General features: G+C 35.5%; 1 protein-coding gene across 26 annotated transcripts in view; it reads left to right on the plus strand.

The window, feature by feature from the left end:
* BAZ2B (bromodomain adjacent to zinc finger domain 2B) overlaps positions 1-16,064 on the plus strand; it is a 347,907-nt gene that overhangs the window by 275,928 nt on the left and 55,915 nt on the right. For 14 of the 26 annotated variants that reach the window (XM_078147001.1, XM_021004900.2, XM_078147010.1 and 11 more), the window contains 3 exons: positions 201-245; positions 490-522; positions 1,800-1,865. In XM_078147001.1, coding sequence (XP_078003127.1) covers positions 201-245; positions 490-522; positions 1,800-1,865 — 144 coding nt within the window. The remainder of the gene's footprint in view (positions 1-200; positions 246-489; positions 523-1,799; positions 1,866-16,064) is intronic. The other 12 variants (XM_078147003.1, XM_078147007.1, XM_078147011.1 and 9 more) reach the window with 2 other exon arrangements.

Raw genomic sequence — 16,064 nt, forward strand, 5'->3', positions numbered from 1 at the left:
CCTTTAGTAAATATGCTGTTGAGGATTGAGAGCAAGATATGTCATCTAAGTGCAGGGTAATAAGGGCCATTAATGACTCTTTTACTAGGTCATACAATTTTGATGCCAGTGAGAGAAGTCAAACATAATACTACTTTCAGTGCTTTCTAAAATCTTCTGGGTAACACTTGCATGTTACACTTTTTTTTCTTATTTTTAAGGAAAAAGAAATGAGAAGACAACAAGCTGTTCTTTTGAAGCATCAGGTCTGTATACGTGCAGTTAGCCCAACTGTTGCAAATGCTAATTTTTAACTACTTCTTGAGCTATTTGGGGAAAATCTTCAACATATTTTCTTTAAAAATTTCTGATAAGATTCCTGCTTAAGTTTTTTTTCTTTATCTTACAGTGTATTGCCTGCTTTGGTATTGGGGTCTTTTGGGAATTATAAAGTGGTTTTATGACTTTGTGATTTCTGTTTCATAATGTTGTGCCAACTCTTTCTACCAGGAGTTGGAGAGGCATAGACTAGATATGGTATGGGTATGTTTATTTTTGTACATCTAACACCGCATTGTGATTTGGTTGTGATATGGTTGTCATAGCAATGCATAAAGTGTAGCACTGGCTGCTGTCATATTACATACTGCTGCATGGCTTTACAGCACAGTGCATTGCATACATCTGCTTGTCTGTCTATAAAGAAAGTATGACTTGTCTCAAATGTTTATAAATTGAATCCATTTATAAGGCTGCTTATGAGAAATCTATATTACTGATGTCACTGTATCAAGTTGGACCACTTGTAAAATTAGGTATTCAGTTACTGTGAACCATATTCTCCCATCATCCTAGATGCAAAACTGCCATTAAAAGCAATGGGAATTTTGGATCCAGCTTGATGGGAGGTTATGAAATTTACATTACTTCTAAGACCTAATTTTGCAGATAAATTTGTTTAGCTAAGTTACATGAAATATATCCCTTCTGTGGGGAGGGAGTTTAAATTTTGGATAAAATTTTTGATTAGCTACTATAAAAATGTATATTATTTTGATCTGAAAATAAAACCAGACTTTCAAATTACACTGGGGCAAACTTCATTTTAATATTTTATTACATGTAGCTCAGGTTCCACTTAATAATTACTAACAGAGCCCTGGGTGCAGCATTTGTCACCTTATGTGGTGAACCAAGGGAGAGACATCAGTAAATAAGAAAATCCTCCTCCATTCATGTTTGTGTATAAACTGTGACTAGTGTAATTAAATTGCTATAAAAACTGAGAAAATTCAGAATTCTAATTTGTTTGGTGCCTTATTGGCTTTACAAATTAGATTTTGCTACTCAAAGAAAATTATCATCTGTCTAAAGCCACCAAATTGAAATGATCACATATCATCTTATATCTGCTCCCAAAAATGACCAGAAGTCCAGCCTTCTGTTTAATTGGCAATATGTAAGTACCTGCAGGCTTTTGAATAGCAGATGTAAGGTAACTGACCTGTTCCAGCCAACCATTATGCTTTTTGTTCTGCCAGCTTTGGAAGGAGCATCACAACTGACCATAAGTAAATCCTGTATGCTTATGTTTTACACTGTCTCCATGTTCATTGCTTTACCTTTTTGCTTTTGATTGTTCTTGTATTTGCTTTCTAAACCTGAACTAAAACATGCACAGACTTGGCCATTCTTGTCTTCTATTTAGTATTTACCATGACTTGTCTATTAATGCTAAACATGCTCTACCAAGTTTAAAATTACAAATCATGTTGCTAACTGTGGTTGAGATTTTTTCCTAATTTTATCTGCTCTAATAGGAAAGAGAGAGACGACGACAACATATGATGCTTATGAAAGCTATGGAAGCTCGTAAAAAAGCAGAAGTAAGTGTATATGGCTGAAAAAAATCCCTTGCAGTTTAAGGTTGTTTGGTTGGTTTTTTTTTTAATCTGTAAAATAGATCTTACATTGAAATAAAGTTGTGCCTGATTCACCAGTTCCACAAGCAAACTGAAAGTGGAGATAGTAACTGAATTTTAGAATAGAAACGTGCATGGGAAGGCTCCCACAACTTCTTAGGTTTTTGCTTTTTTTTTCTGGCTCACATTTATATTTCTTTCTTAGCACTGTTACACTTTGTTTGGATGAAAGTGAGGTGTTAAGCCTAGTGGCTAGAGTTTTGTATAGGCAATATATCTCCAAGTCTAATTTGCTGCTAGACTGGGCTTCTGATATGTTCATGACTAAAAATCAATTTACTTAGAATAATTTTTGCTTATAAACAGAATAACCCAAAATAATCTTGCTATATAAAACATCACACAAATTAGGCATAGGTTAGGCAGTAGGTTATAAGAGTGTTCTGTGATAAGGGTAACCTTATGTTGTTGTTGTTTAGTCATTCAGTCATGTCTGACTCTTCATGACCTCAGGGACCATAGCAAGCCAGGCACTTCTATCTTGCACTGTCTCTCAAGGTCTGTCTGTGTCCATGTTTCATTGTTTCCATGACACTATCCATCTCATCCTCTGCCATCCCCTTTTCCTTTTTCCTTCAATCTTTCCTCACATCAGGATTATTTCAGATGAGTCCTGTCCTCATTATGTGGCCAAATTTAAAGTATTTAAGCATAAGCATTTGACCTTCCAGTGAATAACCTGAATTAATTTCTTTAAGTGTTGATTGATTTGATCTCCTTGCTCTCCAAGGGACTGTCAAAAGTCTTCTCTAGCACCACAATTCAAAAGCATCAATTCTGTGGCCCTCAGCTTTCCTGAGAGTCCAACTAAGAGGAAGGTATTTAAAGAAGTGTTTCTTAAATATATTCTGTCTGTAAATTTCCTCAACTGGGGTAAAGAAACAACAACAATATATAACTAGACCATCTATACTTGCCCAACAACTTACTTAGAATACCTAAGATAATAATTGATCTTCTCGTTGTGAATATCTGCTACACTGATGCAGATCATAATCTTTGCACGTCTTGTCATCCTATGCGTGGATCATCCATGTTTTGTGATTAAGTTTCCATAATGCGCTGTAAACCTTTCCTTCTTGTTCTTGCTGTTTTTTAAATACACTAAGGATAGCAATATACTACCTGGATCGTCTGTTAGATTAAATTCTTAATACATGATAGGTCATATATATCCTTAATCTTTTTATATGCAAGTTGTTATTAGTTACAAGCTTCAACCTGCTATTGCCCAGCATGCATCTTTCCATTGCAGAGTCATTCATTATTTTAGTTCTGCCATCGTTGTGTTCCATAATTCACAGTGGTAGTGTAACTGGGAGACTGTTATAAGTCTTTCTCAATGGGCTTTCATAGCAATTGTTTAATAACAACAAAACCTCACCAAAGTTAATTAAAATGCCATTAAATGCTTTTTAAAGGCATCAATTCTGAATATCATTATTATTTATGCCAGAAATAAAAGTATAGGTTGTCTCCTACTACAAATTACATAAGACCTGCTCACTGATTTCTCAGGCTAACATTTCATAGTCCATTGGGTCACATTTTCAGAATCATTGTTTTTCTTTTTTAAATTATTTGCTTGACTGATGAGAAGTCTCAGAACTTTTGCCCCCAGATCTTTTACTTCCTGAGATTGTGATGTACATAAAAATGCCTTGTAGCAGCCAAAATATTTTCAGTAAATGTGACTTTTAGATGGTTTTGCAGCCAAGTTAAAAAAATCATGCATATGAATTCATTAGTTTAAAAAGGCTACTTCCAAATCATTTGTGATTCACTTTTTTCCCACCTTAGCAATAATTTATACTGAGAGACCTAAGTCATTTGGATAAATTGTTAAGGACTGGCTGCTGAATGTGCTGTATTGAAAGCACAACTCTTTTCCTGAGAACCACCTTCTATTTAAGTTGTCACAGAAAATGAAACTGGAGTCATTCAGCATTTATTATATGCTGTTTGTTGATAGATGATGACTTGAGTAATAAGCACAGCCCTTACCCTCATGAATTTACAATCTAAATCAAGATATTCGAACACTTATTCATGTTAAGCATAGTCACAGCATTTTTCTTTGCTGTGTTCACCTTCTCCTTTCCATGTCCTTTTCTTGCCTGCATCTTCTTTGCCTTTCTTTGCCCATTTCTTCCTTTCGGTGGTGGCCTTTCCCTAGGTTCAGGTGTCCCTTAGCCTTCTGTTCTCTACCTGCCTTCCTACAATGGAAAATTATCTGTCAAACCCATTGACAGGAATGTATTTACACTCATAAGTGCTTCACTGCTTGATACTAATTATACTTATTTCCAGTCTCTGAGTCTCTTTACTTCCCAGGTGCTCAGAACTGGGAGCTCAGGACTGTGTTTTGCACAATTAGATCACAAACTCGTCTGATTCATACCACAAACTGTTTCAAGCCTTATGCTAATATTGTCCTCATTTTGTTCATACTCCATCACAAACACCCAGAAATTAGCTTCTAATCAGTCATCAGTGACGAAAGAGGGGGAAGTTTTTTGGAGAGGGCTTGGTTAGCAGAAAGAGAAAACTACTCCACCTATATCAATATAAAGTCCTATGCTGGTACCTCGTCTTTAGACAGTAGACTGCCCTGAATAACATTGTGCTAACCAATGTTGTTTAGCTTTAATATTGTTAATAATTTTAACCATGTTCCACCTAAATCCATAACAATATCATTGTAATACTCGTTTGCCAGTCATCCATGTGTTATGTTCCATGGAACTGCTTACACTTTGTTATGTTGTTTTGCTTAACATGTTTTCATGGAACCGTTTAACTGTACCTCTGTCCCTGACTTTTTTCTTCCTAAGCTCCTTCCCCATTATTCTCTAGCCACCCCATGCCAGCATTCCAATGGCAACATTAGTGAATCAAAAACATGCCTTCTGTACTTTCAAATAATGAGATTCTGTGCTGCATTAATTTTTAACATGGGGAAAAAATAAGTGAAGTTGAAGTTGACTGAGTGGGCAACTTTTTATTTCCTTACCTGTATGTACAATAGACTAATTTTTAGATCCACATTAAAGTGCTATATTTTAGGGGGAAAAATCCTTTGAATGAGGGTGAATGATAAAAAAAGAGAACTTAGGGTTGGTAAATTGACCATTTTGCTATACATGTCATTAAAATTTGTTCCAGATTTATGTAAATTATTAAAATACTGAAACTATACCTTTAAAGCTATTTTGTATTCACAAATTTGATTAGATTTAATGGAATGTATGAACTCTGTATAGATATAGTAGTTGTCAATTTAGCTAAGTAAAAATAACCAGGATTGTCAGAACTTGCAATTACTTATATTCACAGTAGTCCTTTTTGTAATGCTTATGCTCTAAGAATAATTTCATCTTAGTTCAGTTATTCTTATAAAAGTTCAAAACAATTATAATTAATATCATAAAGAATAGTAAAAATAAAAAACAAACAAAATTAGCTTGCTAAAATCAATGTACATGTCCTAAATCTCAATTTGCTGACAAGAAAAAATTTACCTGTGAAATTAATCACAAAAAAATCTAAACTTATTTTTGTCTTCAAATTATTCCTACAATCATGATAATTTTTGATAAGAACATAGGAAAACAAAATACATTATATAATAGTTTACTACATTGAATATGTGTGTGCCTAAATTTATTTTCTGTAAGGTATTTAAAATTACATTAATAATCATCTTAAGTTTTCCTCTTTTAGTTTTTTCATTGTGCAATAACGTGCCAGCTTCTAGAACCTTGCTGTCTTGGAAAGAATGCTAGATTTGACATCAGAGGAATTAGATTTGATTGTAGGCTAAATCACTTATTATCTGTGTGACTTTGCTAAATTAGTCAACTTCTCTAGGCTTAGTAAACTTTAAGATACCTTCCATCTCTAAATCTATGATTTTATGGTACATCTAGGGAAGAAAGCTTTCTACCAGCTCCTGTTTAAGCACAAAACCCATTCTCCCATACTGATCATACATCCAAACTTCCCACCATCTTCTTTGGTTTTTTCCTGCCTAATACCTTCTCCCCCAAGCTTGCCTTCTTCCATAAGAAGTACCTGACTTCAGTCATGTTCTGCCTTGGCCCACATGGTTCTCCTCTTGCCTTACGTTCAACCTAGTCTTACCCCTAGCCCACTTGTCTAAGTTTAGCCTACCTTAAGACCCGTTTGTTTAATTCTCCTAGCCTTTCATATGAATATTCATTTGTAAACCTGTCTTTATCTCCAAGAAACTTTTTACTAAGAGGAAAATACATCACCATTTATACATTGCCTCTTTAGGTTAGGTGCTCTCCAGGGCCCGGTCGGGCTATTCACTTCTCTCTCTACATTCTTGCCCTTGTTGCCTTCATCTGCCCCCATGGGTTCAAGTATTATTTCTATATAATTGACACCCAAATTTTTATTTCCAGTCTTAATCTCTTTCTCATTAACTACTGCTGTATTTCAGTTACCAGATATCCCATAGGTATCTCAAACTCACTATGCCTTGAACAGAACTCATTGTCTCTCACCCCAAACTCACCGTATAAGGAAGGTCCTTGTAAGCTTCCTGATTTCTGTTAAGGGTATCACTACCCTTTCAGTGACCCAGATTCGGAACCTTGGAATCATCTTTGATTCTTCCCTTTCTTCCACAGCCCTTAACTGACCATTTACCAAATCTTGCTGTTCTTCCTTCACAGCACATCTCATATGACTCTCCTTATTCTCTCACACTACCACCACCCTCATCAATAGTACAGGACTCATCAATCCTCATCTAGATTACTTTACTACAATATCTTCCTAATTGGTTTCCCCTCTTCAGTTCACACCTCAAGCCAAGTGGAGCCAAGCCAATCTATGTTGAAGAGCTGTGGGGAGAAAAAGACAAGATGAAAAACTATCTCTGTCTTCAAGTAGCTTCCATTATCCACACAACTGAAAAAATAATCTTCCTAACAACAACAACAAAGGCACAGGTCTGTCCCAGGCACTTTTTTTTCTTAAAAATGTTCAAGGGCTCCCCACTGCCCATAGAATAAAAGACAGATTCCCTCAGGTTGGCATTTAAAGCCTCCCCATAATTGGATTTTCACCAACCTTCCCAGCCTTATTCCCACTAACTCCCCTCCAGAGTTCAGCTAAAATAGACTACTATGACTGAAATGTACTACTTCCTCATCTCTGCTTCTCAGAGTTCTTGTCCTCCTTCCTACAAAAAGCTTTCCGTGATAACTACCATTCTTAGTGCTCTAGCCCACGTCAATTTTCAATTGTAATTAAAACTATCAATTTCTTCCTGGTTTTAGACCTAGTGACACAGAAGACACAAAACCTCTTTGTTACTGTCAGGAATAATCAAGAGGTAAATGTTCTTCATGACACCTGGCTCCCCTTCTTCCAGGAGGTTCTCAGAATCCATTGGAAAGTTCTCAGATTTGTTCAGTCCTCCTGTCCAGTGCATAGCACAGCGTGTGACACATATTGGGTACTTAACAAATATTTATTGAATTGAATTGACTTATTGTCAATATGCTTCTGTCCACCTTATGACTGCACTAATGAAATAACATTTGAGATATTAATCCTAGTAGGAGACATATACCTCTTGTAGAGCTAAAGATAAGGACCTTCTAAGAGTTTATTGAGACAAATTAGCAGTAAGGATTTATTCATTTATTTCACCTTCTGAGGGCTTGATTCTCTTTCTAAAAAAAAAATACAAGGAACTCTTAACTTGTTATGCATTTATTATGGGATTTCCAGTTTCCTTGACAAGTAGTCCTTCCCGTGGATTCCCAGTTTTCTAGAACAACTTCAGGATGCCACAGTTAACATAACACTGGATCTCCAGACAAATACGCCATTGGAGGCATGGAGATATATAGAATATTGGCCTTCAAACTCAGCATTATTACTGTTGATCTACTATGCTGCCTGTAACTATTTTATGACCTTGTAAATAATTTTTCTCCGAGTTCACTCACAGAGTCTAAGAGCTTTAAGGGACCTGCAAGGCCAACTTATAGCTGACCAAGAATCCCTTCTACAAATCCCCTCAAAGTGGTTATACAACCTCTGCTCCAGTAAGGGAAGGCCACTACCTGCTAAGCCAGCCTACTCTACTTTCTCATGCCTTCTCTAAGTCTTCCCTTTTCCAGACTGAGTATCACCAGATCCTTCTATGACATGTTCTCCACTTTTCTTACCATCCTAGTCTGTATTTGGTACAGTGCAGTAGAAAAAGTGTCATATTTGGAATCACAAGACTTGGGTTCAATTCTTGGTTTTTCTGCCTACAACCTGTATGACTTTGATCAAGTCATTTAGTCATTTGGCCTTTCTAGGCCTTAGTTTCCTTATTAGCAAAACAAGGGAGTTGGATTCAATGAATTTTGAGGGTTTTTTCCAGGTATAAATTCTATGACAATCTTCTGGACAAACTCCAGATTGTTAATCTTCCCTAAAATGTTGTGCCCAAAACTGAACATAGTTATCTAGATATGGCCCCGGGGTATGGTAAGAGGTAGTGAGACTATTGCTAACATCCTTTCGGATACTGTTTTCTTCTCTGTGTAACATAAAACCAAGCAATTTGCAACAATCATAACATGGAACAGATTGAGGTCAACCCAAACTCAGAGCCATATCTTTCGGTCATTTGTCACCCATTTGAATTCAATTCAGCAAGCATTTATTAAGTGCCTACAGTGTGTCAAAGATTAAAACAAAGCAGTCCTTGCTCTCAAGGAGCTTACATTCTCCTGGTGATGTTCACAAGTTCCTCAATATTTATTACCTTCTGAGCCCTACTTCCCAGCACAAAAGCTCTTATGTGTGAGCCTTATATGTACACACAAAGATTTTCACATTTATTACATTTATATAGTTGCTCTCCCATTTCTATACATCTCAGTTTGTGATGATAAATGAGAGCTGAGTGAAGTCCTTTTCGTGTTTGTTAAATTCATATCATTTCTTTTCACTATGAATTATGTGATAGCAAAGTTTGAGCTTTGGCTGAAGTTTTTTCACACATTCATTACATTCACAGGATTTCTCTCTGATGTTTAAAAAGAGATGAGTAATGGATGTTCCGTTATATGTAAAAAGGTTTCTCTTCATTATGAGTTCTCTGGTGCTTAATAAAAGGGAAGGAGTCAATGAATGCTTTCTCACGTTCATTGTATTGATGGTAGGTTTCCCCAGGATGAATTTCCTTATACTCAATTTTAACATCTAAAATAGCCAGAGTTTCCATAAATGGTAAGCCAATTCCCTATTATAAAATTCCAAATAATTGGCCCTCCCTAACCCAAGACAACTGAACTAATTTCTCTATTGTATATGAAAAATCATGTGGGTTGGATTTCATGTCTCATCAGAGAACAGCAGTAGAACTCGTGTATTTGTCTAGTTATTCACAAAGAAAGATTATAATCCTCTATTCAGTGACTGTACCAGTACCAAAAGAACATTTCCCTATTCAGTGAATTGCTAAAATTAGATTGCTACTTCTATAATCCTTTCCACTACAATCTGTATCCAAATACCTACATGGTACCGTCCACTCTAACCTCTTTGGACTATGCGAGACATATATTCCATGACCTGGGACTTTAAAAGACCTTGGGTTTAGTACGATATATTCTGGAGATTTATGAACTGTGTGCCAGGCCAAGCACCAGCCTGTGAGGTCTAAAGATTTCCTTCCAACCACCTCCAGTCTCCAAAGCAGCACTTACAGAGTTTATAATCTAGTGATTTAAAGGTAATCCTTGGCCCCCTGAGAGCATGAATAACAGCAAAAATATAAGTATATTCCCATGTATGTAATTTGTTTGCTTCCTTATTATGTCAAAGAGAGGCATCGTAGTGTAGTGGATGGAGAACTGGTTTTGCAGCCTCTCTTAAGGCAGTGGGCACTTAACCTCTTAGTGCCCCAGGTCAAAGAAACTCTCCAAGAACAAAAGATATGGACCAGCCTTGGTAATGGGAGTTTTGTCACCTGAGAGTTCCCTATATTAGTGAAATCACAGGTGCAATTCCCAGTCCCTACCCTATCTCTAGTCTGTTCTGTCCTGAGTGACACCTGAAAACTAAACCACATAACTTCTATAATCACAAGTGAAAAGAACAAAAAATCAGGATGGGCACGTCTTGACAAAACCACTACCTACCTTCTGCTAATCAGAGCAGATTAAATTAAGTACACAGAATTATATAATTTATTTTAACCTGAGCCATAAATAAGCTATCAAAAAAGAACTGTTAGACCAACTCATAATTAATATCCTGGGTTAAATTTAGTCAAACTCCTTAGAGGGCTGAACTACCTAGTATAAAATGGGTGGCTCTGAATCTCTTTCTCTTTAATTCCTTGATTCAATTCAGTTGAACAAACATAAAGTGCCTGTTATATGCCAGGTACTGGTTTGTTGTACATAGGAAACAACAAAACCCAATTTAGCTGGAAATCAATAAAGAAGAGAAATATCTGAGAAAATAGACTGGAGCCATATTGTGAAAAGTTTTAAATGCCAAACACTGATTATATTTAACCTAAAGATAATAGGGAGCCACTGAAGCTTCTTAAACAAAGGGCTGCCATTGTCAGACCTGTGCTTTTGCTCCCTAAGTGTTTGTGTGAGTAGGTGTGAAGCATGAAGGACAAATAGCTATACATTTTCTGTTACTACAATACACTCATGAATGCCTTAAATTTGTTGTTGTTGTTATCAGAAGTTAGTTTAAATGTATTAGTGAACCTCAGTCTTAATTGTTATTTTCAGCATGTTGTAAAAATAGCTAATTGTTTTTGGCCATGTGGATAAAAGATACACACTATCTCAGCATAATTCAAGTGATTTGACATATGACTTATTTCTAAATAATCCATGAGCACACAGTGGTTTGAACAAACAGTTGTAGGGAAAGTTACACTAAGTCCAGAATCTCAGCTTCATCTATTAAGACTGGCAATTATGTCATGCACAGATTTGTAATCTCTTTATTTGTGTAAACTGAATAACAGACTAGAGTAATTGTAGTAGAGCTCTTTATGTCTCCCTCAGGCCCAGTAAACAACAAAAGGTTGTTAAACATGCATGTCTCACAAAATTACTATGTCAGCATTTTAGTAGACATAACCATAATCTAGAAGACCGCACTTGAGCTTACAGAAGCCATCTAATAAGCAGTTTGAAAACAGAGGGAAATTCACAATCCCCTAGTGATTCAAAGGATGAGAATATTTCATCAATCTGGATTTATAGCAGTCCTTTCTTAGTGAAAATATTATGCTATACTGCCCAGATATTTGTGCATAAGCAAATCTTTTCACTGAGGCACATACAGCATCCTTAAATTTTTGTGTTAAGAATCTTCCAGTTCATAAGAAATTTAATTTGAAAGGTTACTTGATATAAAATGATTAGTACAAGTACTGAAAGATAAATTTATCTAAGATAAAAACAAAAAAACAACTTAGAGGGAATTTAACAATTATTTGTGGCTATATGTTAGCAGCCTTTTTTTTTCCTATAAAGACTTATGAGAAAGATACCTTATAAAAGAGACCATAATTTATCAGAAATATTTATCATATTAATAAAATAGAAAAATGAAGACATATTTTGTAAAAGTCAGCTCTTCTTGTACAGTGCTAGGTAAATTCAACATAATCAACATATGCCCTTAACTTTTTTCCCCCTTTGGATCTGTCTTCTGGAAATAGTTTCTGTTTTATTAATCTCATTTACACTTTTATTCTTCTTGCACCCTGAGGTAATCCTGTGCCTCTTAAATTATATTTATGCCTTTTAAAATTAGGTACAAGTTGCTGTCATAAGAAATGTATTCTCACTTCTAATTATGCCCAGAACAAACTTGTAAGGCACCCAATAGAATTATAAAATGCAAAAATGGAGGAACCATTGCAACATAGTCTCATGTAAATATCCTACCCCCAAATTTCCTGGTTCCCTAAGTTGTACAGCTTTACCATAATAGCTCAGAGCCATCTGAGTTTTGTTCTGTCACTTTTTTTTTATTATTACTACACTGTGGTACATAAGAGAAGCTTTTTCCATATAATAATAATAATAGTAACAATTCATTTACTGCTTTAATGTTTATAGTTTCCTGCAACAACCCTGTGAACTAAAATTTTTTAATAATTACTTTCATTTAAGATATTTTCATTGTCTAAATAACCCTTCCATGGGACAAAAATGAAGGATTTGCTTTTTTTATTTTCACATTATTTTGCTCTCTTAGGACAACATATATGCATATATGTATATTGTGTAAAATTTATGCTCATATATAGTACATTTGAGCACTTTTTCAGTAATGTTTAAACATGACATAGTACATTAAATTGATTCCTAACAAAGGTGTTAGCTACAGAGGAAAAGTCTATAGTTATATATATGATTAGTTAATGAGAAACACGGAGAATTTATTCAGTTGGAAGACTTCAGCAGCCCTCAAGATACCTGACAAGTGGCTATCCAAGAAAGGAAGATGCCCTCACCCTCCCAAAGCAGCTCATTCCATTTTAGGACCACTGTCACCATCAAGAAGTTTGTCCCAAAATCAGTATTTAGATTTCAGTAGGAACTTCAATTCTCTTTAAATCCATATATTCTCTATAAATCCATCTATATTGTTCATATGTCTAGAAAGACTATATATGAAAAATTTTGAAATTAGGATAATGAAAATTTTTTGAGGACAGCCAAATTGCTGAGGATAATGTGTAGCCCAACCCATGTCTTAACCAAACAACACTAATCCAACCTAGGCATACGCTATGCTGAAAATTTTTTTTTTACATCTTAGAAAATATTTTGAGAGCATTTTGATAGAGACAGTTTCATATATATATATTATCATCCCATAAGATACCTCTTTTGATGCTCCATTTATCTTATATTTTGGTAAGTGTTCTCTTTCTCAGTCATTCACTAATCGAAACTGACCTTGCAGTCAAAATAGTTGATGTTTAAGCCATAATCAGTGACTTGTCAATAGATTGTAGAGTTAATGTAAATTGGCTATAGGATAAAGGAAAGCATATTTTTTTAAGGAACATGACCAAAGAATGAGTATACATGGTAAATATTATTTCAAGTTATTTCAAGAATTAACTGAAACAATGTATAAACAACGTGAGAGCTTCACTAAACTTGACTTAGAAATTTTAGACTTCACCCGAAGCACTGATGCCATTATAAGCCCTGCTTTCTATGATGAAAATAAAGTAATTTTAGTAATGAGATTATTCAAATGCATTGGAATATAGGGCCTACAGACAATTGTTCTTTCACAAGCTCATCAAATCACTTATTTCTTATATAATTAAACAATTATAAATCACCAATTTTAGAGTTGACATAAGAGAAAAACTTAGTTTCCTATTTTAAATAATTTATAAATAGAGTTGGTTATAATTTCTTGGTAAATGTGTCCTATTTTTTTCTGGGCAAAAAAAAAAGTCTATTCAAAATATTAACTCCCCATTTTTATGTATTTATAGAATGAAATGACAATGCATAAAGCCAATTGTCAAGTGAATATTTTGGAGACCACTGATAGGTTTTACCTCAATTTAAATTACGGGGAATTTGATGACCACCATATCTGTTGATCTACAAATACTCGTCAGGTGCTCATGGTGTTAGTTAATTCCTATCCCCTCTACAACAGCCACACAAACGTCCTTGAAAACCTTGGATTTTAAGATCTGGTACTACAATCACAGTCATCACAGCAGAATTTTATAGTACTTACTATTTTGGAATGTTCATAGACAGTTTGTGTCACCATGCTAGTGTGATGGCATTAATACAGTGAAGCCAATTCTTGTTTCATACCGTGCTTCTTTATAATTCCTTACTACCTGAAAAAAATGCTAGCCATTGATTAGAAGTTAATCAATCAACTTCCTTCTTACCTCTAAAGAAACCTGAACTGCTGTTTATCTTTTAAAGGCCGCTGCCTCAATGGACATTACCCTCCCCTACCCACAGAACAACCAAACTTCTTTCCCATCTCTATGTCTTTACAGTCCCTGGCTTCTGCTCTCTTATCCCCTTTACCTCATAGAATCCCTTTGTTTCCTTAAGATACTACTCAATCATCAACTTCTACATGAGGTCTTTTACACTCCCTCCAGTTGTTAATGCCCTCATTCCCAAACCTTGTGTGATTGTTACTCAGTTATTTCAGTCATGTCCAACTGACCATGACCCCATCTGGGGTTTTCTTGACAAAGATGCTGAAGTGGTTTGCTGTTTCCTTCTCAAGTTCATTCTACAGATGAGGAAACTGAGGCAAATGGGGTTAAGTGACTTGCCCAGGGTCACACAGGTAGTAAGCATCTGAGGCTGCATTTGAACTCAGGTCTTCCTGACTCCAGGAATGGCATTTACTTATTTTCTATAAATGTATGTGTTTGTCAACTCCTCCACTAAACTATAGTGCCTTCTCAAGAAGCAATTATTTCATTCCTTCTATATCTGTCCCAAGAAACTAGCACATAGTAGGTGCCTAGTAAAAATCTTGGTGATTACCTTTAGTAATCTCAAATGTTGGATTTGAATTTGATATCACTATGCCATTAGGAATTCTTAATGGAACTTACACAATAGAAAATATAAACTAGTTTCTTTGAAAACAGTAGTATTTGTCTATTAGCTTAATGAGAGAAATTACCAGTATTCCTTTTAGTAGCTTCATCTTTAGCACCTGTGGGTACCACTCAACTTTCAGGGTAGGTTCTGTCCCCCATTCAATAGTGCCCCAGATTTGAGGTGCTGTGTGGGCCTGCATCCACTCAGAACTAAATATGGCTCATGAGCCCCTATGGGTGGGTTGACTTTTATTAGTTAACCATAGGACATGGTTAGTTCAAAACAAAGATATTTAGTGAAATAGTAAGAAAGTAGCAATAACCATTTCTCCCACAAGCTCTGAGATACGTTCTTTCTCAAATACACACATTAGTAGGAAAAGTGGGTATACTTAGGGAACATACATGAAGGGGCATCAAAATAAGGAACATGTGTGGCCAGGATATAAACACATATTATGTCCTCTGGAAATATCTCCACCAGATGCACTGTCTCTGATCAATACGTTATCTTCATCCAGTGTTGCTCATCTAGATAGTATCTACCAGATGCTGCTACTCTAGAGGCATGGCCACTACCAGGTACCATTGAGCATGTAGTTGTGGAGATACTCTCTACTTTCACCTTCTAGCTTCAGCTGAAATCCTTAGCTTTAGGGGGTTCTCATGAGAACCCCCTTAAGGCTCTATTCTGGGTTTTTTATTTCATCTTATTTTTAAGCGTAAAGGCCTAGGATTATTTATAGTTCTTTCAGAAAAGCAGCAGCCTATGCTTAAACCCTTCAAGCATTTCTATTTTTTCCTCATTTTTCTGCCTATGCTTTTCAGAGTCCTGGATAGCACAAGATTTTACATCCTATAAGAGATTTCTTGCCCTAGGCACTCAGATCTTTAAAACATACTCCTGGCTATCAGGCTAGTGTCTTCAGGCTTAAATCTAATTTTTGAATTTCCTGGTTCCTAGTTCTTAGATCTCTGTTACTCTTGCTTAAGGCATATATTCCTTATGCCTCCCATTTTAATCTTCTATAAGTGATTACTTTGTAGTCAGCCATGTGGATCTTTGGTCTCTAAAATGAGTTGTACATAAGATAAATCCATTGGGGGTGATGGAAGAAAAAATTAAAATTAAAACTTCTATTGTATTATTACCTAAAAATAGACTTTACTTACATTGAATGTATAGATTGACACTACTAGCCTCACTTTTTGTGTTAGATGATCATATGATATTTGAGGTAACTTGAGGGAAAAGCAAGAATTCCACTACAGGGAGGGGCTGGCAATCAGTCAAAAAGCATTTATTAAACACTTAACTATATACCATGCCCTCATTCAGTTTCATAGCTGTCAGTGCATTGCAATGTATTACAATTTTTGTATATCCAGTTAAGTAGATTTGCAGATTATATCATATAGTTTTAACTAAGTTGTCCATCACAGAGTCAACAAGTGTTCTAAAA

The sequence above is a fragment of the Phascolarctos cinereus genome, unplaced genomic scaffold, assembly GCF_003287225.1.
Source record: "Phascolarctos cinereus isolate Bilbo 61053 unplaced genomic scaffold, phaCin_HiC Scaffold_726;HRSCAF=1367, whole genome shotgun sequence".
Classification (NCBI taxonomy): Eukaryota; Metazoa; Chordata; class Mammalia; order Diprotodontia; family Phascolarctidae; genus Phascolarctos; species Phascolarctos cinereus.